Source organism: Phoca vitulina, unplaced genomic scaffold (assembly GCF_004348235.1).
Source record: "Phoca vitulina isolate PV1807 unplaced genomic scaffold, GSC_HSeal_1.0 scaffold37, whole genome shotgun sequence".
Taxonomy (NCBI): domain Eukaryota; kingdom Metazoa; phylum Chordata; class Mammalia; order Carnivora; family Phocidae; genus Phoca; species Phoca vitulina.
This window is the reverse complement of record NW_022589740.1, coordinates 15,578,546-15,605,054: the sequence shown is the minus strand read 5'-3', so window position 1 is coordinate 15,605,054 and position 26,509 is coordinate 15,578,546. Positions and strand designations below refer to the sequence as shown.

Genomic DNA, 26,509 nt, shown 5'->3' with positions numbered 1-26,509 from the left:
TTAAAACATGAAATGATTCTACTGTCTGTTAGGTTGAATTTGTTTCTGGTGTGGAGTTTGATTTGGATTAGAAATGTGCCAGAAAAGCTGTTTCAAACACAGCGATGGGGGATAAAGGCAGAAAATAAATCTTCAATGTGTCAATGAATAAAACAGAAGAAGCTGATTTATTAAGCACAGCAAAATAAAATGGAATGGAGGACCAATTAATGCTTTCTGGGTTCAACTCGAAGTCTGGTCTAAAATTCAATCATGACCGAGGAGTCCCCACAAAATTCCAGTGCTGTGTTCTACGGGAATCTGTAAATGTGAAGTGCAAATGTAAGGTTTTGCTTACAAATGTGAGGCTGCTATCACTGGAGGAGGATGCCATCTTATACCATTTTTGCACTTCCATCATGTTCAGCTCCGAGCTGGGTATGGAGCAGAAGCACAGTATTTATTGGCTAAATTGGATTATTGATATCAAGCTCTCTCAGACTATACTTTAAACTCCCCCAATTATTAGGAAAGACTTCAAGGTTTGTGTTTTTTTTTTTTTTTTTTTTGGTCAAATCTCCAAATAAAACTCACATAAACTCATAACCACCTACAAAAATTATGTGCGTATATGTGTACATATAATCCAGGGGCTAAAGTACAGCTATCCCTCACCGCTGCTAGTATTAGCACAAACTGGACGGCTTAGAAAGCTACCACCACTTGCAACAAGTGGGAAAACATGCAACACGTGTTTACATGTGTGCACGCTCGTGTGTGTGTATAAAACTACATTTAAATCCGCAGGAACTTTGCATGCAAGATACACTATTAACTCAGGAAATAGGAGGCTCAGAGGGACCAACTTGCCTAAGGATGCGTAGCTACTAAAGAGCTGGGTAAGTGGCAGAGCATTAAATCCTGATGTGGCCCCAAACGAAAAAGCTGAGTTACAGGGGGTAGCCATCCGTGAGAGCCAAGGTGGCCGTTCCAGACCACCACTGGCCATGGCGGTGGAATTGGCCTTGAGATCCAGCTCCGGTCAGCAATTGGGCATTGACATTCTCTTTCAGCCCACAGTGGAAATCAGAACTTTTCAGGAACAGTCTTTTCCTTTTTTTTTTTGTTTTTTGAAGATTTTATTTATTTGAGAGAGAGAGTGAATGAGAGAAAGCAAGCACAAGCAGGAGAGGGGGAGTGGCAGAGGGAGAGGGAGAAGCAGACTCCCCACTGAGCAGGGAGCCCCGACGTGGGGCTCGATCCCAGGACCCCGGGATCATGACCTGAGCCGAAGGCAGATGCTTAACTGACTGAGCCACCCAGGCACCCCTGTCCTTTCCTCTTTTTAACATTCTCAAGAGACTACGTGTCCAACTTCCAAACACACTACCCACATCTGGGTTTCCTAGTCTTCTGCTTGAAAAATAATGACTTTTCCCAAATCTAAAGAAGAAACAGAGAGATGATAGAAATCAACCCGGGTGCGAATGGTGACTATGCCTGAATAATGATTTGGGTGGCAGGGGAGGGCTGGACTGGGGAGCAGGATGTTTCTGCAAAACAAGAAAATGCGTAGCTGCTTAGGAACACTGAAAGCACTAAGAGAATTCCTCCACATGGAATTGGTCGCTCAGTCCAAGCCTGAGATACCCCAGGCGGCAAGTTTGTTTTGAACACAAATAAGTAACATGACGTCAGGAGAGGGCTGAGCAGAGCATATATTCTCAACGTTTGGCTCGCAAGACCCCTCCCAGGAGGAATACGATCACCACCATATTCCAATCTTTAAGACAAATTGCTAGAGGAAAGAGGGCAAAGGTTGAACTAGTCCCCAAAGAAAGAGATAATTTAATGATGGGAGGAGCTGGGGAGAGAGGGAAGCTTTATTCCCCAAACAGAACTGGGGAGAAATTTCAGGAGGCAGTGAAGGGTTACAAAGGGGATCTTTATGTTTTTATTTTTTTTTTTTAAAGATTTTATTTATTTGACAGAGAGAGAGCGAGAGAGGGAACACAACAGGGGGAGTGGGAGAGGGAGAAGTAGGCTTCCTGCAGAGCAGGGAGCCCGATGCGGGGCTCGATCCCAGGACCCTGGGATCATGACCTGAGCCGAAGGCAGACGCTTAACGACTGAGCCACCCAGGCGCCCCCAAAGGGGATCTTTAATGCTCTTCGACACAAAGAAAGGTTGTAGATACAGCTTTATCAGGTAGTAAGATTCCTGTGGGCCATTTCGTATGTCAAATATTTTACTGTCCAATACGCTTTGCCTTTCACCAACCTATCAGAAGAAGGAGTTTCTCTTAAAGAAACAGAACATCTCCCTGTCTTCCTGTAGCTATATAAACAACTCCTGAAGCTCCCATCCTTCCCAATGTCTGGTCGTGATTTATGCACGAATATTTACTCAGCTCAGGCTCTGGGAAGGAACAAGGCAAAGTCTTCAACCTCACGTAGTTTCCAATCTAGTTTTTGAAAAACAGTTTCCAATCTGTTTTTTCCAAAACAGACAGCAAGAAAACATGCAATGTGCTACGTCGCTCTGAGGACAGGAGGAAGAAAACTGAACAATAAAGAGAGTGGGGGAGGGGCGCCTGGGTGGCTCAGTCAGTTAGGCGTCTGCCTTCGGCTCAGGTCATGATCCCGGGGTCCTGGGATGGAGCCCCACATCGGGCGCTCTGCTCCTCGGAGAGCCTGCTTCTCCCTCTTCCTCTGTCTGCCACTCCCCCTGCTTGTGCTCTCTGTCAAATAAATAAATAAAATCTTAAAAAAAAAAAAAATAGAGTGGGGGAGGTGAGATTTTAAGGGAGGTGAGAAAGAAAATCCTCCTTGAGGAGATGCTCAAGAGGCATAAATTAAGTGCTATCTGGGGGAACGGTGCCTTAACAGACGACACTTGTCACAAGACAGAGAGCCGTAGCTTGAATGTCACACAAAAGGCGTAACCTGGAGGAGCTCGGTGTTGCTGTGCCACAGGACCAAGCAACCCAGACTGGCAAAGAGCTTTAGGTTTCTGCAACAGGACTGATGGTCTTAGGGGATTAGGAGAAGGTCTTATGGCCTGAAAATTAAAATAAATCTGCCAGGTAGTGAAAAACAATATATATTTGCATGTGTATACGTATATGTGTATATATATATTTTATCACTGCAAAAAAGAACCCCAAAAAGGTAAGAGCAGCACCATTCTCTCAGACGCCTCCAGAATGGATGTCTTTTGAAAGTACCCAGAACACGACCACATACTGGTGACAAGACGGGCTTGGGCGTCGTCCATCCTGACTTTGGCGGAAATCCAGGCTCTACCGCTTACTGCCTATATTTCCTCCAAGCACTCTAGTTTCCTCATCTGTAAAATGAGGACAGTGCCTGGTCGTCCTGGGTAGAGTTTTGAGGCTATTATGAGATGATGCATTTAATGTGCACAGCCCAGTACCTGGCACTATGTTAAGATAACTGTGAATATTGGACACGGAATACGATGTATGCATTATTATCAATAAAAACATATTATTTGATCATATGGCTTTATAGTAGCCAGTCATTTCAACTGATTTCTCTTTAGCTTGTAGGGGAGCTTCTTATTGTAATAATCTTGATGTTTTGGATGCTTCACTTGTTGTAAAGAGATATAAGGCCATTACTGATCTGAATCTGTTAAAGCATGAATGAAATACCAACGTCCACGACTGTACTAATAGCAGGGGCAGGAAACCCAAGAGACAGAGATCTGGCTGTTTTGAAACCCAGGGCAAGGTTTTCCTGCTTGCCTACCATGACAAGACATTCTGTTGAGGATGAGTAAAATTTATTCCACAGAAGTGCTTTTCCAGAAGCAGAGGGATCTTTCCTCTCTTCTGAATCCTCGGCATGCGCCTGGCTCAAATCACAAAGGTGCCCTACACAAATAAGACACGACAACTGTGCTCTCCTGAAGAAGCTGCCAATGGCACAAGGAAATGGATGACCCGGGGAGGAGAGCCCCAGAACAAAGGGAGATTGACACAGCCATTCCTGCAACACTCCATCACAATGCCACCGCCAGGAAGTGGCCATCTCCGAGGCACCACGGGCAGCTGGTTCAGAGCCTGGTGAAGAAAAGGTCCCAGGCACGATGCAGGATTATTTGTCATTCTGACATCTAGAAGGAAAAGGGGTCAGCTGGACCATAAAAGTCTGACGTCGTTGCCAACTCTACTCATGTTCAAACCATTAACATGTTCACAATCAAAGAGCCTTTCTTTATGGGGTCGGGGGTACAGATGGCAGTATTTTGTAGATGGGAAAAATGGAGGTACAACAAGAGCCCCTATTAACAATAGTTGGGGGGCGCCTGGCTGGCTCAGATGGTTAAGCATCTGCCTTCAGCTCAGGTCATGATCCCAGGGTCCTGGGATCGAGCCCCGCATCCGGCTCCTAGCTCAGCGAGGAGCCTGCTTCTCCCTCTCCCTCTGCCTCTCTCCCTGCTCATGCTTTCTCTCTCTCTCTCTCTGTATCTCTGTGTCTCAAATGAATAAATAAAATCTTCAGAAAAAAGAAAAACAAAAAAACCCCCCAAAAAAACAATAGTTGGAAAAGCGGTCAGCTTTGCCTCCCAGGATGCAGAATGCTACACCGTCTTAGGGAACAGTGGTACCGGTCGGTACCGGTCACTCCTGAGCAGCTCGTTGCGCCAGCGTGGTGAGAGTCCCTTACGTTCAGCATCTCATCTTCACCAAAAATCTATGAGGCCGGCGAGGGTTTTACCTACATTTTACAGATGGCGTAACCAAGACTCTGTGAGGTTCACTGAGCCACTGAGTGATCTGTCTGAAGCTAGAGACTCTAGCTTGAAAGAGCTACTAAGTTTCCTCTCCAATTTATGGTGATCTGGAGATTCACACAAAATAAAGAGATTCGAAGGACCGGATGGAGAAAAATGACTAATAAATTGCTGCGATGAAAATGGGAGAAAGAGATCAAACAGAAGGTAGAAACAAGTTGAAGTTAACTATATAAAGTGAGTCAGGAAAGGTTTGGTATCAGAAGTAGCAAGTAGGGAGAAAGCGAAGTCTGACTGACTGGATTCACCCAGTTGACTGGATCATTCTGTCCGTCCACGGGAGAATCCTAAATGACCACCTGTCGGGGCGGGGTGGGGGTGGGGGGCAGTCACAGCAGCTCTATTATGGCATCACAGCATGATGAGGGTCCAGGAAGGTCAAGTCTAGGGAGTAAATCTCACATATGGATTTTGAGGTCCCTCTGTCCATACTGCGTTCTCCCATCCAGGACCCAGAGAACCCCTCCTTCTCCTTTGAGATTCTTCCTGCTGGATTATACCTTTCTCTTAAGAAAGGCATTTATGGAACTTCACAATACCCTCCCCATGGCAACCATCCCACAGGCAGAAACAGGAGTCGATGAGCATATTCACTTTGAAGCAATGGCAAGTTTGCCTTCAGACCTGAGAGGTAGAGAAAGAGAACTCTTATTCCAGAGAGTTCCATCAGGATTTTTATGGTGCAGAACTGATGGATGCCACTCAATTTTAGAGGACCGTGACCCTGAGTACTGAGAGACAAGCAAATGTGAGAGCATAGGGGTACTCCTAGATTATAACATTTTCATAATGAAGGTAAAATATCACGGAACATCACTTTCCCATTAAGGAAGCCAGGAAACGGTGAAACTTGTCATCTCTGTATTTTCTCCTTTTATATTTTACTTTGAATTGCAGGGTTATGTTTACTGATGAATGATAGAGGTACTTAAAGGTGGATTCACACATATATTTTTTTAATCTAGTTATTGTGAAGGAATTAGGGAAGGATAGGTTAGATGGGTAGGCAATTTATCAACCTGAAAAATGTAACTAAAGAAGTTAGTAAAAAGTAGCCGAGAAGTCACACATGACAATTATATAATAACCAGGAACCGAGAAGAACCAGATGGATGTGGATAAAGCACTACATGAGGGGAGTAGTATCCTATCACTTGTATTTCCACCACTGTGTAAAAGTCAGATGTGACCCAAATTTGCATAAATCTCTAAGACCTGGGAGCAGGCTCTTAGCCACAGGCTAAAAAGTATCAAGGAAAGCCGCTTAGCTTCACTTTAGAAAGACAAATCCTCAGACAGTTTATAAAACTATGACCAAGAAAAAAGTGCGAAGGTGTTTGAAATTTCATATCAGAGGCACACTGCTGGGCACCCCTAAAGCCAGAACCTTCCTTGAGGGGTCAAGTAGTGTGCAAAGCACTTTTTATTTACTTCGTCATCATTTCAGTAGTAACTCCATAAGCTATGTGATCCCAAATGCTCACATTTTACAGATAAGGATGTTGAGACAGAAAAATTAAGTAATGGGTCTAAAGTTACGCAGCTGATAATAGATAGCTCAACAGCCAACAAAACCCATGCAAGCCGGGCCTGCAACCCGAACTCTTACTCAGTTTGCTGCGTGCAGAGAGAGCAGGGCGTGTGGGTAAGCAGGTCACACAGGACTTCTCTGCTTTTCATTGAGGCCAGCTGGTGCCTCAGCAGCCGGAAAGCGCCTTTTGACAGGGCTAGCTCCCACTGAGTCAGCCGTAAGCGCTTTGAAACCAAAGCACGGAAGGTTAAGTTTTGAAGACGGTACGGGGACAGGGTGACAAGAGAACTGGACTGAGAGTCAGAGCTTGTCTCTCTTCTGCCACGAACTCACAAGGTGAACGTGGACCATTCATCTGTCTTCAACCAAACCGAAGCTTACTCATGTCTAAGACCACATCCAGTGCTGGAATGTAATGACCCGGATAAGCAAGTCTGATGAATTAATAATAGAACGACAACATTTACAAATACTTGGGATTGAGCAAGCAGCTAACTTCCATATATTACTCGTCTATTTCCGTATATTCTTTGTGCATGTTTATGGTTCTTCCTCTGCCTTCCACAGGGAAAGATAAATGAATAAATCGCACCACTCAAGTGTTACATACTATTTTCTTATCGTACGACTCTCCGCTGCTGTAGGTGGTGGCCAGTGTGGATGAACACTCTTCCAGGTACCAAGGCTTCTTCCCACTCTCAGCTGTGCTGCTGATGGAGATGGTGTAGATGCTGTTGGTATAGCCATCACAGGAACAGTGGTCTTTGCTCCTTCCACCGTTGCCCGAGGCCCAGACAAAAACAGAGCCGAGGCCTCTCCGCCCCTGTTCGCAAACAGAAAAAGTTAAATGATAGAAGACACGGATCACAGACTCTAGATGCAGAGATCAATAGCAACAGGGCACATCAAATATTTGCAGGAGGGGTGTGATGCTATTTTAGTAACATGCTGGATGTAAGCTGTTTTCTGAGGTAAGAAGAGTTGCTTTTATTTATTTTTAATTTTTTTTAGTGAGAGAGCATGAGCAGGGGGACGGGGTGGTGAGGCAGAAGGAGAGGGAGAGAGAGAGAGAGTCTTAAGTAGACTCCGTGCTGAGCGCAGAGCCCGACCCTGGGCTCGACCTCATGACCCTGAGATCATGACCTGAGCTGAAATCAAGAGTCGGACGCTTAACTGACTCGGCCACCCAGGTGCCCCAAGAGGAGTTGTTTTTAGAAACTAAAATAATCTGGATGTGATGTACAGCCTGGTGACTATAGTTAATAATCCTGCACTGTTTATTTGAAAGTCGCTAAGAGAGTAGATCTTAAAAGTTCTCATCACTAGAAAAAAAAAATGTAACTATGCATGGTGATGGATGTTACCTAGGCCCACTGTGGTACCCATTTCCCAATATATACAAATACCAAAGCATTATTTTGTACACTTGAAATGAATATAATGTTATATGTCAATTATATCCCAATAAAAAAACCTAAAATAATCCTTTTCACATGTCATAGTCATAGAAGTCACGAGACACCAATGACGACAAGAGGAGGGCTAACATTCATTAGGTACCCACCATGGACCAGGCGCAATTATAATTGTTTTATGTGAATCAGACTGAACTCTTCCAACAACGCTGTGGGAATGGTACAATTTTTGTCCCCATTATACAGATGAAGAATTGAGATACAGAAATTAAGAAATGTTCCCACGGTCATATAGCTAGGGAGTGGAAGGACAAAATTTGAACCCACACAGCCAGACCCCAGAGTTGGAATATCATTAGCTGTAATTACTGCAGACCTTTACTAGTGCTATAACTCTCACACGAAGTGGTGCTCTTCTGCTCTCTCAGTTGACATATGAGGTATGGAGAGGTTATGTGATTTATTCTTAAGTCACCTCATTGGTGAGGAGCATAATTAGGGACGATGTGCCTTCCAGAGCTGTGTCCCCTCTATGTATGGCATGGACACTAATTATGAAGGATGTTAATGGATGCTACCAGAAATAAAAGAATTTCAAGATTAAGTATGTTTGGGAAACTCTAAGCAAAATGAAACAGATTCCCCTACTGTAGAACTCAATAAGGGACTGTTCATTGCAAAACTCTATGGGAGGCACAATCGGATGTTTTTTTCCCAAACATATTTGATGGCGGATACCTTCTTCGACCCGATCCGTGAAATTTTTCTTACAAGGCTAGGAGATGGGGTTACATTCTTTATGCCGAAACATTCGCAGAGTTTCCTGAGGTCATAAAATAATTAAGGAGAACAAGCAAAGTAGAACATAGATGTAGTGAAGCATAATGACTATTTGGTTCCGTAAGATAAGATCTTCAGAAGAAAAGAGAGAAGTTAGCCAAAGTGAAGTGTATTTCTCTGAATAGCTAGAGCTGAATACCTCAGAAATTTTACCTTCTTTTTTTTTTTTAAGATTTTATTTATTTATTTGACAGAGAGAGAGACAAGTAGGGGGAGAGGGACAGGGAGAAGCAGGCTTCCCGCCGAGCAGGGAGCCCGATGCGGGGCTCGATCCCAGGACCCTGGGATCATGACCTGAGCCGAAGGCAGACGCTTAATGCCTGAGCCACCCAGGCGCCCCAGAAATTTTACCTTTTTAAAACTAGAAGTCACACTTAAGGACACATAGGCCAAATCTATCATTTGGTAATTAGGGAGTGAGAACCAAAGTCACTAGCTGGTGATGGCTGAACCTCTTTCTTGCTTCCAGGCCCTAGATTTTATGGTCTCAGGTGGAAGGAAAGTATTTGGGATACTGTTTTGGAATTTCTGGTAAAAGAGCCAAGGAAAGAGAGAGGACAAAGAATTTGAAATATCCTTGATAAACTGTCTCTGACCTTGAAAGTTCAAGGAACAGAATATTTATGACATGATTTGACCTGAACATAGACTTCTTTTTGTCTTTCAACGTGGAAAAATGCAATATGATCGCACAGGAATGGGAAAAATTCGTGAAGAGAGAGAGAGAGAAAGTTCTGGATGCTATTGCCACGAGACAGCTGGGTCTGGTTTACCATCCTTCAGTTTGTCATCAAAATATTCAGGAAATGTACAGGAGGATGCAAAAATCACTAAGCCATCCTAAACGAAGGATTTTATTCAATGCTTTGTAAATCTCTAGAAGGAATTACTCCTCACTATGGTGTGGATGGCCAGATTGAGAAACTCTGGTGACTGACTCATATCCTCACCTCAGAGACAGAACATCATAGCCAAAGAAGGAAGGGTCCAATTCCTCATCAATATGTACCCTCTCTATCACACACCGAGGAGCTGTGTTGCTGGCAAAAAGCATGGTCACATTGTATCTCTATCTGGCAGGTCAACAGAACGCATGACACAATGCAAAAACCCTCCTGGTTTAAACAGCACTGGAACAGACAATAGATTAAGAACCACAAAACCATGAAAAAGCACATCTGGCATAATCACATATATATACCTATACAAAATCATGACTGGGTGCCTATGTATAAAATTCACTGAAAAGATCTTTAAAAACGTACTTGGTTTTAAAAGAATATTTAATAAGAAAATATTTAGAAGGTACTTTTATGTTCACAATGTAATTACAAATGGAGGATACAAAATGATACAATATGGTCTCAGTTCAGAAAAACAAAATGCTTGTGTGCCTGTGTGCATGTGTGCGCGCGTGCGCGAGTAAAGAACTTAACGTGTATAAAGTTATATGCATAAAGCTATCATAAAATGACAATGTAACAGAACTTAGTTCTGTTTGGTAAGATTAGGAAAGATTTTTTTTTTCTTTTTCATACCATCCTTCCATGACCATATATGATTTTTATAAACAGAAACAAACACATTTATTCTCCTCTTAAGAGGGGAAACACAGGGCCAATTCTTAAGAGATAATTTTTACTTTATGATCAAGAGGGCTTTTAAACACAGAAGGTTCATTGTGCACTAAAAACAGTAGAGACTAACATTTATAGAAACTTACTAGGCACCAAGCACTATACAAACATTATTCTGCACAATTCAAGTCTATCTCATCATTTCACAGAGGCGTAAACTGGGGCTCAGAAATGCACATGAACACCAGAGCCAGAGCTTAAAATCCAACTGGAGCTAAAGCCTGTGCCCCTAACCCTCAACAATAGTCTTCTTTTGGGCAAAAAAGGCAGCTGGTGGTTGCTGTACTGTTTTTAGCCAAAGCTCCAGTGTCTTCATTGAAGTTTGGCTTTAGAACCTAAGAGCAGACCAGCCTCCAAGTTCTTTCCAGACTTGGTGGCACAATTAAAATGATAAAGAAAGGGTGCATGCATGGTCCTGAGCATTCTCAAGGAGAAGGACATAGGTTCAGATGCAAAATTCTGCCTAGAAATCCCAACCTGACCAGGGCTCCCTCAAAAGTAGGACCACAAGTCATTCTATCATGGCAGCATCCAGAGGGGACACTGTGAAGGAACTAGGACATTATTATGGAGTCCTTTGTAGATCCGCTGGGTTGACAGAATGAATGGTTGAAAGAACAGTGGGTTGCCATTGCCCTGGAAATGTCCTTTCCAGAAAGAAGTGACATCTGTCTATCAAAGATAATTTGAGGGAATTATTTTACAGCTGGGTATGGTGAAGGGAAACATCAAAGGACAGTATGAGATCAATAACCATCCCAACACCCTTAGGACAGAAAGAAGCTGGGGAGTTGGGGGGGTTGTCACTGGAACTGGAAACAGAGGGGCTAGTATGAGTTGAGAAATGACTAGGGGACATACCAACCCATGTTGGCCCTGCTGAGAGGGGGCCAGGGACATATATACTGAGACCCTAGTCTCTTTCTCCTTCTCTCCCATCTCTCTCCCAGAAGCCAGAGGACCTGGGAGCCCATAGGGATCAGTATCCCTGAGCATGGAGCTTGTAGAAAGAAGGGGAGCGAGGATCTGGAGAATCTCATGGGAGACAACTGGCATTGTCCTTAAGGTGTGTTATGAAGTGAGTTGGGTCCCCCCCCTTCAAATTCATTCAGTGACACCTTAACCCCCAATGTGACGGTATTAAATACAGTGAAGACATTGCAAAAAGGTGGCTTGTCTCTTCAGCTGAGGAGAGAGGTTATTACCAGAACCCAACTCTGCTGGCACCCTGATCACGGACTTCCAGACTTCCAGCCTACCGACTTCAAGAAAATACATTTCTGTTATTAAGCCACTCAGTCTGTGGTACTCCATTATGGCGGCCCGAGCTGACTCATACAAGGGGAGAGGGGGAGATGGGGAGATAAGGGGTGGCCTGCCCCCCCTCCATGGAGGCGACAGAATATATAGATGCTGCCGGCACGCTATCCACCAGGCATTCTGACCCTTATGCATGTGTGTATGGTTTATGATTAAAATCCCAGAAACAGGCTAATTTGTGGGCTGAAAACACCATAAAGATCTATGCTAAAGATCTATGGGGTTAATCTGAAACAATTAGCAATTCAAAGATTTATTTACCACAGATGCACAGCAGATTCCCATTAGTGTGTAATATTCAGAAAGTCAAAACATATGTGGTAAAAGAGAATCTGGACATTTCTCCAAAATTCAGAGTAATTTCAGAATTAAATCTTAATGTGGGATATAGGGAGAAAGGAAGGTGGGCAGAGTAGGATAAAGAGTAGAGAATCTTGAGACACATATTTTCCCAAAGTGTAGGAAATGACATTTTCAAGTTTGGTAAAGTATTGTGATTGCAACTGGTTATTTAAATATGGCTTTGGATGAGAAAAGAAAAAAAAAATCCTCCAATTTAATTGAGTACTAAGTTAAAAGTAAACTCAAGGCAAAATATTTTGTGAAATCCATGTAAGATCCATTCGACCAAACTCTATTCTTTTTCATTGTGTATTTAATTGTGCATGTGTTTCTTCTCATGTATGCCGTACAAACATCAATTTATAATGTCCCATTGTTTTATTACTAAAGGCTAGAAAGGAACTGGATTTTCTTGTGTTTCCGGAGGTCAGAAAAGGCTACTTTATGCTGCATTACCAATTAAATCCTACGCCCCGAGCCAGGTTTTGAAAGCTAGAGAGTTTGATGGAACCAACTTTCTTTAAACTGGTGTGATAATTTTTCAGCCAATGCAGTTAGATTTTATTTGGTATTTTAATATTACTTTCTTTCCCATATCACTTAGAAAATATTCTTAAAGGGGCACAAATAAGTGACCAGAGATTCCTGAAATACAAAAAAAAAAAAAAAAATGTGGCTGGACACTGTGCTGGCACTTTCACAAATATTAGTTAATTTAGAGCAATACCAGCAAATTAGATATGTATTTTACAAATTAGAAAACCAAGTAACACTAAGTAATAGGTGAGCCATCATATCACCAGAATGTGGTGGAGATGAAGGATGGAGGTCCCAAGGAATCTGATCAGAAGGCGTGTATCTGTATGTGTCAACATGAAGAGACAGGATGATACAACACATGATGAGGAACTTTCCTTTATGTGCGATGTCTTCCAAGCAGAGCCTGCGTACCCAATTACCAAAGCCCTTCACCATTCTGCTCACCATCCTTTTTTTGATATTCATTCTCTCAGTGAGAAAAGAGCATCACCCTCCAAGGAAGCTCTTCCACACTCGGATCACAGATAAAGAGGCTTCAGGCCAGATGAGGCAGGGGAAAGACAAGGACACCCACAATATGTGGTAGCTGAGCTCTGAAGAAAGAACTGCTCATCTTTTTTTTTTTTTTTTTAACAAAATCAATCATCTTTTTAACAAAATCAATCTGGTTCCTTAACGGAGCAGGTTCATTGACAGAAATAGGTCTGGTCTAGAAATATAATATAAAGGCAAGACGACAACAACATACTTCTGAAAGGCATTTGCAGTTCTCACACAAAATGTTCCAGAATTCTAAAGCATATATTGCTTTTTAAAGCAATAGTTAATAACCCTTTGAATCATCATCATCTGTAGTAGAGATGACTCACGTGAAAACAAAGGCTTCTTAAAGGTGACCTCAAAAGTAATCCAAGAAGAAATACAATCCATAATTGAGGACAGGTCAGGAGCAGATAGTCACACAACTTTCAATGCCTGGGAGACAACTCTGGTGGAACTTGGTGGGACAAAGTCTTCCTTGGGAATGCACCAAGAAAATGCAGTTATGATATAGATTCAGAAAGACATCTTTGGGAAAGACTAAAGCCTGTGACTTGTTTTTTCAATCCGTTCTTTGGGGCAAGATGGGGATTGGGGTAGGAGAATGAATTACAGTGGACCCTTGACCAACTCAGGTTTGAACTGCACGAATCCACTCGTATGTGATTTTTTTTTTAAATAAATACAGTATAGCAATGTAAATGTTCCTTCTCTTATGATTTTCTTAACATTTTCTTTTCTCTAGCCTACTTTAGAAAACAGTATATAATACATATAACATACAAAATTTATGTTAATTGTGTGTTATCAATAAGTCATTAAGTTTTGGGGGAATCAAAAGTTATACGTGGATTTTGGACTGTGCAGGGGGTCAGGGTCCCTCATCTCCACATTGGTCAAGGGACAGCTCTAGGTGAGACTCATCTGGACCCAGGGAAGACAGCCACTCCCCACCAGAACACAAGGGAATCCAAGATGACAGACAATGAGATGTTCTTAAAGGGTAAAAGGAGATATGTCCCCTGAGGATTAGGAATCTGGAGGCTAAACGATGCTCTGTCAGAAACAATCCTATGCCAGGGTGCTAACTTTGCCAGCCTCTACTTCGGTGTCTTCCCTCACCCAGAAAATAGGCACGTGCAACCCTTATTTGTATGATCTACTTACTCCATGAGTCAGAGTGCTGATGTAAAGAGTATACAGGTTTCACTGGATTCTACTTCTGCTCTCAGAATATTTCATTATTGTGCTCTCAGAATTATTAAGTGAAACAGAAGAATTACTTTCAGGAAAAACCGAACTGTCATCAATTATGGTTTATTTGGTAATTTGAGTGCAGCCAACAGCTCACTAATTCCACTTGTTTCTAAGCAAATGTTCTAGGATTGAAAATGCTTAGCAATGCTTCCCAAAGAGGATTTCAACAGATAGCCAACACCTGCTGATGTTCAACCTTCCTTGGGCCCCAGCACCTCCCCTCACTGCTGTTCTTAATCTTTTCATACCCACTTTAGCGTGTCTACCACCCAAGCTGCCGTGTAGCCCTAAATCCAATCTGGAGGAAGGACTGTCGAAACATCCATAGACTGACTTACAAAAAATACGCCGTGGACGGGTCTTCACCATTTCATTCTATGCTACTTACTCTGTCCAAGCATGGTTGATGATTGAAAAAGACTGGAAATACATATGCAGTTATTTTTTTAAAGTACTAAAAGTGAGATAAAGAAGGCTTTTGTGAATGGTAAGCTGTTTCTCCCCATTTTTGTCTTCCTAGCTTTTCTTGTGTGATAGGACTTCAACCTCTCTTTCTCTTCGTCTCAACCTCACCCACCTTTTCCGCCCCCATCCCCAATCATGTTTTCTCTCTTCTGATTTATTATGTACACGATGGGTGGCTAAGCCATGTATACTAAACATTTTTTAAATGTTTTGTAGGCTTAATACAGTGAAAATATTAGATGTAGTTATTAGCAATCATATTAATTTAATGAAAAGCCCTTTTAAACACTTCCCAAGAATACCAAATGCAGCCAACTTCCCTTTATAAAGGAATAGAGAACCCAATTTGCGATTGTAGAATTGACTATTGGCAATAATAGTTGCAAGCATTTCTGGTGAAACGATACATTTGGGGTCTTTTTACAACCTTGTTCACGATCTAGTACCGGAACGGCAGCTTGATGCCCTCAATTCAGAGAACTTAAAGTTGACTTTAGCTCAGTTTTCTAAAAGGACATTTGGAATAAATGGCCAAAACGAGCATAAAAATTAATCAATTCTGTAAATTCAGAACTCCCCCAGACTCAGGTTCCTGATAAAAAGCTACATTTATGTTTATCATGTGAATAGAAAAAAATAAAAATAAATGAGCTGCTTGTCTACCCTATCTGCCAGAATATAAATTGAGCAGAACATCCACTCACTAAAGGCTTGGTAGAACCAATTCTGTCCCGGAGCTGCCTTTTCCTCAGAAGGGTCGACAGTGAGGGTTTGTACACATACTACAGCTTCTGACACTTTATCACCAAAGTGCACAATGGTGTGATCCTTGGCTCCCGACAACAGTATTACAATAGTGTAGATATCTTTCACTTTATTTGTAAAGTATAACTGGAAAAAGAAAATCAGTCTTTCATGGAGAAAAGGTAGTAGATCTAGGAGGAACTAAAAACCAGGTGTGTTTACTAGTGGAAATAAATGCATTTTCAAGCAAAGAATTTTATTCCTATGATCCTTTAGATATTCTGTACATTTAGGAACTTTATATAATGAAAATTTGGAGCTGAATAATGTGCTATGGATATTACTTAAAACTGGATATATGAGAGGTTCATACGTTGAAATTTTAAATTCCTACATCAGAAAACTAAGGAAATGAAGTTGGCAGAGCCAGAACCAGATGGGTCCACTCCCACCTCGACTGAAATGCTGTTCCCCACGGACTAGGAATGCAATGGGGTGTTTCTAAAAGTGCATAATAACATGGGTTAGGGAGACCTGCTGAACTATAGCGGAGCAGACAAAACAAAAAACAAAACAAAAAAACCCCTTTCTCCTCCTGCCTTATCTCATTTGCCAAATCAACAATTCCCGAATAATTGTCTGCTATGATTAGTGTTTTCTCTACGGCCAATTCATAACGGTCAATCCTCCATTTTTTCTTCGGCCTTGTCTTCCTCATCTGACTCACCGAACCTCAGTGAACTCAGGTTATTATTTACTTCTGGTCACTCCCACAACCTCCAAGATTTGAGCCCTACTCAAGCTGTTTTCCCACGGCCTGGTGGCCTGGAACGCTGGCTGGGAGGAGGAACATGAGAATTATGTTTCTCAATTCCTCATTCCAGGCAGCTATAACAACACCTGTGGTGAATCTTATATGCTCTCTAAACTAATCACAATCAATAATTTTTTTAAAAATTTTATTTATTTATTTTAGAGAGAGACAGGGAGAAAGCGAGTGAGCATGAGTGGTGGGGAGGGGCAGAGGGAGAGGGAGAAGCAGATTCCCCACTGACTGGGACTCGATCCCAGGACCCCCAGATCATGACCTGAACCGAAGGCAGCCACCTAACCAACTGAGCCACCCAGGTGTCCCAACACAATCAATAATTAACAGCACCAATGCACCCATTCTGGGTACACCCACCATTCCAGCATTCCCATTTTGGGGAGCAAAAGACAACATATATGAGAGAAGTTTCTATAACTTGGGTCATCCCAGAGCAAAGGCAAAATCATGCTCAGGATTGTTTCAGGAGAGGCAAGTTTATGAAATTGAGAAGGACATTGCCAATATTAATATTAGTTACCTATTATGAAACTGCCCAGGAAGATACCATGCCTTTAAATTTCTACTAAAGGAGTAAAATTTGAAATATTCCTTTCATACAGAATAAAAAATATTTACTATCAACAGGGGTATGAAAGGAATTTATTGCCAATGTTTGAAAAGGCGTTTGGAAAGGAGGACAGAGGGAAACTCTAGCAGTAATGAAAGGTTTATACTCTTCTCTACGTTAGGTTACAGAATGCCTCACCATGGTGGACTGGTCAACATGGAGAGGGCAAGAAAGCTGCTTCCCCCAAAGCCCACCAGGGGGTTTGAATGTCACAGGCCTCTACTCCATGAGGTAACAACCTTGGTCTTTTGTGGAGCAGCCCATAACATTTCTGAAATAGAGAAAATCAGCCCCTCACAGTTTCTTCCCATAAACACATTCCTGACTTCAATGAAAGCAAATCACACTTCTGGAAAGATTATACTTGGTAGTAAGCTTATGTTATTTACAAGACGTCCTTAAAAATGCATCAAACATGGCCTCTCCTCTGAGGAGAAGACCAGCAATATGTCTGAGCACTGCATATGTGTGATCTGTCAGTCTCCATGAGGGCTCCACAAAGTCAGCATTATCATAGTCTTTTCTTAGGGAAGCAGAAGCTCTGATAACTTAGTAACTTGACCTGGTTCAAAACACTGGAGGGAAACCAAGAAGATTTCAACCTGGCTCTCTGTGACTTTAACGTCAGTACTTTCTACATTGTCACAGCTTGCATCGGGGGAGGAGAGAAAGAGACAATACAGTGAAGTTGAGAATATGCCAAGTCACTTTGCTCCAACAATTTTTCCCAAGACTTCAGGGAAGAGAGAGGTCCCTGCGGTAGCGTCCACTTCCATGACCATAATGACAGCTACCGTTGACAGAGAGCTGAACGGACATAGACAAGCCCATATGACGCACCTGACAGGAATGGATTCACACAACATGGTGGTGAAGAAGACAGACCGAGTCAGGGCCACACTCATGCTTCTTAATGGTCAGGTCCCCTACTTTGCTAAGACTTAGTTTCCAAATCTATAAACTGGTGAGGGCCTATGAAGATCATCCTTATACCTAACCCAAGTAGCTCTCAGAATTAATAATCATCATAATATTTACAATCCTGAATATTAAAGTTTGATTGTCCTCCTCTTAAAGAGGAGAACTGTAAGCTCAGGGCAAGTGAGCAAAATCTGCTATAAAGGTCATACATACTTTAAAATCATTTTTTTATGGGCGCCTGGGTGGCTCAGTTGGTTAAGCAACTGCCTTCGGCTCAGGTCATGATCCTGGAGTCCCGGGATCGAGTCCCGCATCGGGCTCCCTGCTCAGCGGGGAGTCTGCTTCTCCCTCTCACCCCCTCCCCCATGCTCTCTTTCTCTTCATTCTCTCTCTCAAATAAATAAATTTTAAAAAAAAATTTTAAAAATCATTTTTTACTATCAACTCAGTTCAATTTATCCTCGTTTATTTCACAGTGGCCTTTTTTTTTTTTATCCCAGTAACTGCCAAGTTTTGTTAAAGAAAATTTCCACTACCTTTCTTAAATTTATGCTCTGAATCAGAGAAACACAGGATTGGTATGGACCTTAACCTGACCTAATCCAATCCCTGTATGATTTTTGTATTTTTCCTATAAGTTGGGACATCCACACTGTACTAGGATGATGCCCATAAGGGCTTCACATCCTCCCTTATATGTCACTATATATAGAACAAAACAAATGAAAAGAGAAAAAAAACGATTGTTACTGATATCTGGTTAATCCTTAAGTAGAACAGACAGAATTAGAATGGCATTTGCTAAAGCTAATATAAACTACTCATAGAGTTAAAAGTGAATCTCTATAACTGAAAACAAGGTGACAGTAAATATTCGACATCTGCACCTATACAAGGCTAGGAAAAATTTGTGCTCCTTGCCGTAGAAATGCATCACCGTTCACAATAACATAGGAATCTAAATCTGATACTTGGATAACAGATAACTTTGTGAAGAGTACAGAATGTGAAACCACATACATACTTAGGTATTTACTTTATGTATTTATTTATTTATGTAGGTACAAAGACAAACAATTCTTCGTTTCCAAAATGGAAAATGTTAGATTGGGTGCATTGGGCAAATCACTTCTTAGCTTTCTTATAGCCCTAAAGACACAGAGTTTCCACCAGGATAGAGTTAAATACCAATGGAGGATTTTTAAAACAAACCCCAGTTAAAGTCAATTTTGATTAAGTGGAGCCAGTATTAAATAAACTCTCTTGTCTATCTTTGCCTATCCATAGACTATTCCAAAGTTTTCAAACATTCGCCAACTAATTTAACAGCAATCTGTCATTTATTAAAATGCAACTGGTACCAAGCCTGTTACAGCTAGATGTGTATCAGATAAAAATATATTCTTCCCAAGTGGAATTGGTTAATTTTATTATGATTATTATTACTGCGTTTATTATACAAGCTCATTATACCTCTTCTCTCCCCTTCTGGTAAACATATGCCTTTAATTTAAGGGTGGAGAAATGTGTGTATGTGCACGTATGTGCATGGAAGGGACAGTGTGTGATTGTAAAGCAACTCTGTTTTCAGCAAATATTCCAAATATCCAATCAGGTGTAAAATCTGGTAAAGTGAAAAGGAAACTGATGATGGGAAGGGGATATATTAATCAGAGACTTCATAAAAGACTCAACAGCCAGGCATGTACCAAAAGATGTTGATCAAATGTCCTGGTTTCCATCTGGAGGCCTTGAGAAGAACAGAGTGTGGATGGGATGAAGGGAGATTAGGGGCCAATGATTTGGATTTCACCTAATTTTGTTTCCCCATCCTTGACATTGGTTCTGTTATGAATGCACTGGAAGGCTTTCGTTGTAATCCCAAAGCCTAAAAATCTCAAAAAAATGATCTGGCATTGAAAGTATACTTGTAGATAGCATGGTTAAGTAAACTCTAGACTCTATGCTTCTACAATATGTGCAATGAGCCACAGGATTTCTCCAGCTCAGAGTAAGATAAATGCCAAATCAGTGCTTGGTACGTAGTGGGGACTCGAGAACTACTTCTTGAGTAAAACAATAAGGGAAGTACTCGTAATCTGAATATAGGGTTTTCTGATTATGAAAAAAAGGAAAAGATTTAGTTCCAATTTTTTGCTTGTTTTCTAAAGGTTGTTATAAAATACCCTTGCCAGGAAACTGTGAAAAGCTGCCAATATGTGAGATGCCTGCTGACGAATGTAAAAATGCACCACGTATTAATAAAGTTTAATAACCCAAATGGGGCAAAAAAAGATGATTGCAAGGCAACTAGACTGAATGCAAAAAGTTTTTGTAATTGTGTGCCATGTAGTCTGTCCTTCTCATCGCTTACAAGATTCTAGCCACGGAAGGGACTTGGGGAATTTGCTTGCACTTTATTTAGAACATTTATTCATCAATACATGGTGAGCTTCCCAAAGACAACAGCTGAGTGTTATTCATCTTTCACTACCACCTAGCAAAGTACCTAGAATATTGATAATCACCCAATGTGAATATCTCCTGAATGCAATCAGGAATAAGTGAATGAATAAACAGTCTATCCAAGAAAAGCTCAGGCAGTTAGCTTCTTATTCTGATACCAAACCTCGGGTCACTTATATCTGAAACACTGTCAACTGACTCATTCATTTTATAAAATCATTTTCCTATTTAGAATCACCTGGGTAGACAAAGCAAAGAGTTTCCCCTGAAGGAAGTCTTTGCCCATCATACCAAGGAGCCAGGCCAAAGGTTCACCATGGTAAGTGGAATCGTGTCAGTTTGAATGAGAGTAACGTTTAAAGGGTCCTTTCCTTTGGCGACATGTAAGATTTCGATTCTGAAACCCCTGGCAAGATTGTGAGAGACCTTTGTGCCCTTCTAAGAAGCTTAGACTATTCCTCCTCGGTCCTAGGGAGAAGTGGTGAGTTTCAAAGAGAAGACAAAGGACAAGATTTACATGCAAAAAAATACTTCTTTGGCTGCAGTGTTCATGCTGAATTGAAAGTTGGAGCTCAAGCTAGGAGGATGGAAGCTTTGGAAGGATGCTGTGGGCTCAAGTCTGTCTGAGAGATGCTGGTTCTAATTGTCAGGACAAGAGGACACATTACATAGACTTTTAGGAAGACAGGAAAGAAAGACTTATTGGAAGAAGAAAAGAAGAAATCACACGTTTTAGGAAGGTAGATGGGGTGACCCGTAGTGACATCAACCAGTAAACAAATATACAAATATGGTAAAAACAATTCAGCCACTCAAACTGTTTCCAGTTCTAATGTTCTGATTCTTAAGGTCTAATGAGTTTAGCTGAATTTTTGTAAGGCATTCCCAAACAATGTAAAATGAAATTAAATTTAACACCAATTCAAAACGAGTCACAAAAAAAAAAGCTTTTGGGTGGTTAAAGTTTAGAACGTTGAGTAAATCAAGTTACACATATCTCTTTACTGCAGAACTTCTCAGAGCCTTTAATATGCTTTTAAGTTTCAAAAGGGAGCATATAAGAAGTGGTGTTTCTTGAGCCTATTTTTAAAAATTATTTATTTATTTGAGAGAAAGAGAGAGAGAATGAGTGGGGGGAAGGGGCAGAGGCAGAGGGAGAAGCAGGCTCCCTGGCGAGCAGGGAGCCTGATGCGGGGCTCGATCCCAGGACCCTGGGATCATGACCTGAGCCAAAGGCAGACGCTTAACCGACTGAGCCACCCAGGCGCCCCCCTTGAGCTATTTGATAGCAAAATCCTCCACCCACCCCCACCCCTCTTTGGGGCATCTTATTAATTAGTGTTTTATGGAATAGACTTCAGAAAATATTCTCTTGAATATTCTGTCCCATTTATTTTGGCCATTCCTTAATAATAATCTCAAGACTGTATATTTACCTTCTTTAAGGATCACTCAGAAATATGAAATGGGTTAATCCACTAACCCAGAGATTTTGGACAATTAAGACTTTTTACAGTATTCTGCACGATTAATTGGCATTTCACTTTTATTACCCTGGCCTTTTCAGAAGTGATAATGATTAAGACTCGTAACTTAATTAGAGACTTTACTATGTTCCAGAAACTCTGCTGCATACATTACAGGCATTAATCATATAATCCTCACAATAGTCCTATAAAGTAATTACTAGCAGTTAGCTCCATTTTATAGAGGAACAAACTGATCCTGAGAGAGGCTAATTAACTTGAACATGGTAAGAATGTACTGAAACCCCCTGGAGAGTCTGAATCCATAGTCCGCCTGCATTAATCACCAGAATATATCATGTATGTTAGTGACTCATTTCCATATTATTAATTAAAAACACCAATCCACGTGTGATCCTTAAATAAATTCACTCAGTATATGCAGCAAACTGGCATGGAATTCACCCACATATTTGTTCACTCATCACTAAACACACATTGTTTTAGGTTTTTGGGATCTAGCACAGAACAAAATGCTCCATCTCTGGGCCTTTACGAGGGAGACAATTGATCAACAAGATAAGGAAATACACTAAATAGAAGGAGAAAAGGGTTCTGAAGGGTTGGCGTGTGTGTACTTTATTGTGAACTAGAAGAAGCAGGCAGGCCTCCCTACCAGGACAAATGACATAATGGATCAGAGAAGAGCCCTGGGTTTCACATAAGAAGGTCATCAGTGTGGTCTTGACAAGAACAGCCTCAGTGCAGTGAGGGGTCAGGGCTCTGAGGAGTGGCTTTAAGAAACAATGGAAAAAGAGCTTGTAGAGGACAAGTATGAACAATGGTTTCCAAGGGACAAAAAAGAAATGAGTCAGTAATTGGAAAAATAGAAGAAAACCACAGAGAGAGTCTCCCCTCTGTCTTCTGAGATAGAATTGATGGTATGTGGATGGCAGTAACGCAGAGGAAAGGGATGTTTTGATGATTAGAGAAGAGAGAACTGATCGAGCCACGTCTTTAGTGAGGCAAGAAGCGAAGGCATCCAGTGAAGAAATGGAGGAGGTGGATTTAGGTAGAGGGTGAGAAATTCATTCACCACTGTAACAGGAAAAAAGCTCCGCTCTATGGTCACGGATGATACAAGGAGGTCAGATGTGCCAAATAAAGCAGAAATGACGACATGCAGAATAATTTATTAGATTTATTTGAGGCCCACATTCTGACTTGTTTAGCTCTGCTGAGTATCTATTTTCTATAAAATTGGGGCGAACAGGATCTATTTTATGAGATCATTGTGAAGATTAAAAGTTATCTATTTTGGGGCTCAGAGGACTGACCATATGCTAACAGACTGGCAGATGTTGAGTGTTTTAGTATAATTATTATTATGATTACCCCTACTACTATCATCATCAATTGTACACAACTCATATTATGTACCTCACACAACTCATATTATGTACCTCTGATTCCTGCATTTAATTTTACAGCTCCTTAGCATCAAAGAAAATGCAGTCTCTGGGGAAAAGAGCAAGTTGTCAATTGTAACATGATTTCTTCAACATAGTTTTGTCTAATGCGACGCTGGCACCTTAATTCAAAAGGCTCTAAATTGAATCAATTCTGATTTTGTTAGTCTTTGAAAAGAGTGTTACATTCTACTGAACCAAATACTTCTTAGAGTAAACAGATAGGCAGCATTTTGACATCCAATATTCGCTACATTTTTTGATTAGCAAGCAGAAGGAATGGATGTGATCAATACTTGGATTCCTTGAGCAAAATATATTTCCTTTGTGAAAATCTGTCTTGATACGTAGGCTGCTCCCTCTTTCCCCTCCCCTCTCCCCCCACTTGTCCTGATGTTGCTGCCCCCCACAGTCCGGCTTATCATCACATCTTCCCTGGACCATTTCAATCTTCCGCTCCTGCCTCCCCGTCCCTCTCCCACATAGAGTCCATTCCCTGTACAGCAGCGAGCTTTGAAAATTTTGTGTCCCAACAGGCCACCACTCAGAAAACCTCCAAGGGTTTTCTGCAATGGAATAAATCACAAACACCCTCCATGGTTTAGAAAGCCCTGCGGAACTGGCCGCTGACTACCTCTCCAAACCATCTCCTACTGCCTGCTCTCCACCCACATCTCTCCCATCATCCAAATCAGCATTTTGTTCTGTGAGCACAGCCTGATCATTCTCCACTCAGGGTGTTTTGCTCTTGCTGTTCCTTCTGCAGAAAACATCCCTTCCACATGACTGGCCTCTTACCATTTATGTCCCCATTCATGTACCCCCTCCTCAGAGAGGACTCCCTATCCTCCTGAACTACAGTTCTGTCCTGCCCCCTCACCCGTTTATCTCATTTACAACACTTATCATTAGCTTGTCGTCTTGACGGTTTCTGTTTGTTTCCTGTCTTGTTGCTCGAATGTACAGTTTGATGAGTTGCATATAAAACTTAGATGTCTCCTTCATCGCCTTATCTACAGTCTACAGAAAGTGGGAGCTCACTGAATTTAATAGAAAGAATAAATAAATTTCAATTCCTGTATTTTTGTAGGTGATACAGTTAAAACCGTAACAGGCCAGAGTGACTTTAAGCTGTCACATAGGGTTTTATCCAGAACCTGAGGGAGCTATTTTAGTAGTTATTTATTCCTTCATTCCTTAAATCTTGCAGCCAATAAATCACTCATTTCTTAGTTGCACTTTGTAATCTAACTTTGTATAAAGTTTTCATCCGATCATTTCCAAGTTTGACAATGTATATTATATATAGAACACACATTAGAATAAAATATCGAAGACTATAGAATGTACTGTGCCATTTGATGCTTGATAATAAAGAAGCGGAAGGTTTCTTTCTCCCGGAAGACTAATATGCTGCTTTAAAAATGTTAAATTATATATTCATAGATATTTAGAGAAACATCTCTTGGGAAAATATAAATTAAATTCAAGACTACAAACATAGATAAGTAGAATGAATCTGTATATCGAAATGGAAGATGTGCTGTTAAGGGCAAATGAAATTGAAGGTGAGGCCAGACATAGGAAGAACAAAGTATATGACATGCAAGAACTCAGAAAGTCTATGCTGATTTCTATATATTGTTTCTAATCCACCACTACAGGAGGCTCAACGGAATCACCTAGAATTCTGTAGTGCAGAAATAGTAGACAAGGATCGGGGACTGAGGAGAAATATGAAGTTTTTTGAAAGGACATGATCTCTTCTTTGAAAAAAAATGTATGTATATATACATACTGATACCTATATATGCATATGTAAATATATATACATTTATATACACACACTGATACCTATAAATAAAATGTATTTCTTAAGCACTATTGCTATTGACACCAGGTATTGTGTCAATAGTTTCAGATGCATTATCAGCTCATTTAACACTCGTAACGTCTCTCTTGGTACTATTACTGGCTTACTTTAGATAAGGAAATGGGAGCAGACGTAATTTGATCTGTATTGGGTCAGAGAGCAGTGAATGACAGATCCTGGACTCAACCTGGCTAAGTCCGAAGCCTGTGTATAGCAAACACATAGAAACCCTATCCTATTGATCTAAACACATTTAAATGGGTCGCTGCTGCTTTTCCATAATTAATGTGCCGTGATAGCAGCCAGAGAATAATCTGTTGTTTTTTAGGAGTTATTTCTTTTGTTACTACCTTAACTCTAAAAGTAAATAGCTAAATTCCCCCCCACCTCTTTTTTTAGATTAAAACCTTGAAAGATCTTCAGTGAAGTGTTGAATAAATTATGGTATCTCCATATTCTGAAAATGGTGAAACATTACAATAAATGAGTTCTATCCTTATGAATTACCCTGGAAGAATGCCCATCACACACTGCTAAGTGAAAACAGCAACATGCAGAGGCATGTGATCCCTGTTTGTTGTGGGAATGCACACAGAAGTAGAGAAAGGTGGAGTCCATACTCTTAACAATGGTTACCTAGTTGTGTGGGGAATCTATTTTTAATTTCATCTTTATAGCATGATTTATTTTAATAAGCATGGGTTACTTTTGTAATTAATAATGAATATAAAGTAATTTTTTTCAAAACTGTTTGTTTCTAAATATAATCTTCCTATAAGTTTGAATAGCTTCTTCAGATGATCTTCTTTCTTAACCTTTTCCTCCTTCAACCAAAGTACCAGATTTTTAATTTGTTTTACACATTGAAATTCCAGTCAAGATTACCACTGAATGAAAGACTCCCTAGCAAAAATAAATTTGAAAACATCGGTCCCCCATCTAATTCAATGGCAACTACTGAATATGGGGCATTGTCTGTCTATATGTACGCTATTGAGATTATTAATTACTAATATATTATACTAATGAGAAATTCCAGCCTACTCTTTATATTATATCAAAAGCCATACAAATACAATTTGAAGACTAAATATGAACTAAGCTTGATTTATTTAACTTGAATGACCATTCAATGGATGGCATAGAAAGAATACCAATCTGCATTCCAGGGCTTTGGTAATGCAACCACCAGATTACTTAGAGTACATTCATTTGGTGTTCAGACACCTTGAAAGGAAAATTCTAGGCAAAACAATTTAAAACACTATTCTATAGCTTTAAAGGGCTTTAGAACAGTTAAAAATTGACAGAACTAGAAAGGATGTCTTAACCAAGCCTGAACTATCTTTCAGTTAGGAAGTACATCCTGAATGAGTGCATAAGCCTTCCCTTCCAGTCTATTTCAAAATAACCAGGAGACAGCTTAGCTTAGTCTTGTGATTAC

The 26,509-nt window shown here is 40.8% G+C and overlaps 1 protein-coding gene across 3 annotated transcripts in view; it reads right to left on the bottom strand.

Annotated features, from left to right (window-relative positions):
• Positions 1–26,509, bottom strand: part of PCSK5 (proprotein convertase subtilisin/kexin type 5) — a 456,955-nt gene that overhangs the window by 263,563 nt on the left and 166,883 nt on the right. For all 3 annotated transcript variants that reach the window (XM_032427639.1, XM_032427640.1, XM_032427641.1), the window contains exon 8: positions 6,942–7,154. In XM_032427639.1, coding sequence (XP_032283530.1) covers positions 6,942–7,154 — 213 coding nt within the window. The remainder of the gene's footprint in view (positions 1–6,941; positions 7,155–26,509) is intronic.